At 58.2% G+C, this 2,282-nt stretch overlaps 1 protein-coding gene across 1 annotated transcript in view; it reads left to right on the top strand.

Annotated features, from left to right (window-relative positions):
* ABCF1 (ATP binding cassette subfamily F member 1) overlaps nt 1-1,793 on the top strand; it is a 7,207-nt gene extending 5,414 nt beyond the window's left edge. Inside the window, exons 5-8 of the mRNA XM_017740730.1 lie at nt 2-110; nt 737-811; nt 929-999; nt 1,695-1,793. Of these exons, the coding sequence (XP_017596219.1) occupies nt 2-110; nt 737-811; nt 929-999; nt 1,695-1,778 (339 nt within the window). The 3' untranslated portion in view covers nt 1,779-1,793. The remainder of the gene's footprint in view (nt 1; nt 111-736; nt 812-928; nt 1,000-1,694) is intronic.
* The last annotated feature ends 489 nt before the right edge of the window (nt 1,794-2,282 follow it).

The following is a 2,282-nucleotide window of genomic DNA, read 5'->3' as shown; positions in this document are numbered from 1 at the left end:
CGAGGGCGCGGCCGAGGCCCCGGAGCTGCTGCGGCGGCCCCGGGAATATTCCGTGCGCTTCACCTTCCCCAACCCGCCCCCCCTGAGCCCCCCCATCCTCGGCCTGCACGGTACCGGGCGGGGAAGGGGCATTTGGGGGGTTTTAGGGGGGTTTGGGAAAGGGTCCGGGAGGGATTTTGGGGTGTTTGGGACGCTTTCCCCATCCGGATTATTCTCCACGTTTTTGGTATTCCAGGGAAAAGTTTTGGGGGAGATTTGGGGATTTTGGGGAGGAAACGGGCAATGAGAGGGGGTTAGGGGGGGTTGGGGAAGGGTCCAGGAGGGATTTTGGGGTATTTGGGGCACTCTCCCTGCCTGGATTATTCTCTGCAGTTTTGGTATTCCAGGGAAAGGTTTTAGGGGAGATTTGGGGATTTTTCGGGGGGAAACGGGCAATGAGAGAGGGTTTGGGGGGGTTGGGAAAGGGTCCAGGAGGGATTTTGGGGTGTTTGGGGCTCTTTTCCCGCCTGGATTATTCTCTGAGGTTTTGGTATTCCAGGGAAAGGTTTTGGGGGAGATTTGGGGATTTTGGGGAGGAAACGGGCAATGAGCGGGGGTTTGGGGGGGTTGGGAAAGGGTCCAGGAGGGATTTTGGGGGCCAGGATGGAATTTGGGGGGGTCTCGGGGGGGATTTTGAGGGTTCCAAGTTGGATTTTGGGGTTTTTTTTCCTCCCCCCCCCCCTGCCCCAAATCCCAGGCGTGGATTTTGGCTACGAGGGCCAGGAGCTGCTGTTCCGGAACCTGGACTTTGGGATCGACATGGAATCCCGAGGTGGGCCCCAAAATCCCTGCAATGGCCCCAAAATCACCGGAATGGCCCCAAAATCCCCCCCTGGGGGGGGTCGAGGGGCCCCTGCCCTAATTCGGGCCCCCCCCCCCCAATTCCCAGTTTGCATCGTGGGCCCCAATGGGGTCGGGAAGAGCACCCTGCTGCAGCTGCTGACCGGGGCCCTGACGCCGGTAGGGACCCCGAAAATGGGGAAGGGGACCCAAAAAATGGGGAGAGGGACCCCAAAATGGGGAGAGGGACCCTTAAATGGGGAGAGGGACCCTTAAAATGGGGAGAGGGACCCCAAAAATGGCAAAAGGGATCCCAAAAATGGGGAAGGGGACCCCAAAATGGGGAGAGGGACCCCGAAAATGGGGAGAGGGACCCCAGAAATGGGGAGAGGGACCCCAAAAATGGGGAAGGAGGCCCCAAAATGGGGAGAGAGGCCCCAAAATGGGGAGAGGGACCCTGAATTTTGGGGTGTTCTTCACCCAGATTGTTCTCTGCATTTTTGGTATTCCAGGGAAAGGTTTTAGGGGAGATTTGGGGATTTTTCGGGGGGAAACGGGCAATGAGCGGGGGTTTGGGGGGGTTGGGAAAGGGTCCGGGAGGGATTTTGGGGTTTTTGGGGCGCTCTCCCTGCCTGGATTATTCTTTGCATTTTTGGTATTGGGACCCCAAAATGGGGAGAGGGACCCCAAAAATTACAAAAAGGACCCCAAAATGGGGAGAGAGGCCCCAAAATGGGGGCAGGGACCCCAAAATGGGGGGAGAGGAACCAAAATGGGGAGAGGGACCCCAAAAATGGGGAGTGGACCTCGAATATTGGGGGAAACCCCAAAATTTGGGGGTTTTTTTAACCCTTTCCACCCCGATTTCTCCGCAGCTCCGGGGGCAGATGAGGCGGAACCATCGCCTGGTGAGGGGGCGGGGCCGCGGGTGGGCGTGGCCACAAGAACTGCCTGATTAAAAGGGGTGGAGCCTAAAATGGGCGTGGCACCAAACCGAAATAACAATTGGGGCGTGGCCCAGAAGGGGTGTGGCCTAAAGGGGCGTGGCTCCATGTGGGCGTGGCCTCAATAAATGCATGCAAAAGGGGTGGAGCCTAAAACGGGCGTGGCACCAAGTGTAAACAACCAATGGGGCGTGGCCTAAAAGGAAGGGGTGTGGCCTAAAGGGGCGTGGCTCCAGAGTAAATGACCAATGGGACATGGCCTAAAAGGAAGGGGTGTGGCCTAAAGGGGCGTGGCTCCAGAGTAAATGACCAATGGGACACGTGGCCTAAAAGGAAGGGGTGTGGCCTAAACGGGCGTGGCACCAAGTGTAAATGACCAATGGGGCGTGGCCTAAAAGGAAGGGGTGTGGCCTAAAGGGGCGGGGCACCAAGTGTAAACAACCAATGGGGCGTGGCCTAAAAGGAAGGGGTGTGGCCTAAAGGGGCGTGGCTCCACGTGGGCGTGGCCAGCCCGTTCCT

Source organism: Corvus brachyrhynchos, unplaced genomic scaffold (genome assembly GCF_000691975.1).
Source record: "Corvus brachyrhynchos isolate BGI_N302 unplaced genomic scaffold, ASM69197v1 scaffold628, whole genome shotgun sequence".
Classification (NCBI taxonomy): Eukaryota; Metazoa; Chordata; class Aves; order Passeriformes; family Corvidae; genus Corvus; species Corvus brachyrhynchos.
Note: the sequence above shows the minus strand (reverse complement) of the source record. Positions and strands in the feature narration are given on the sequence as shown.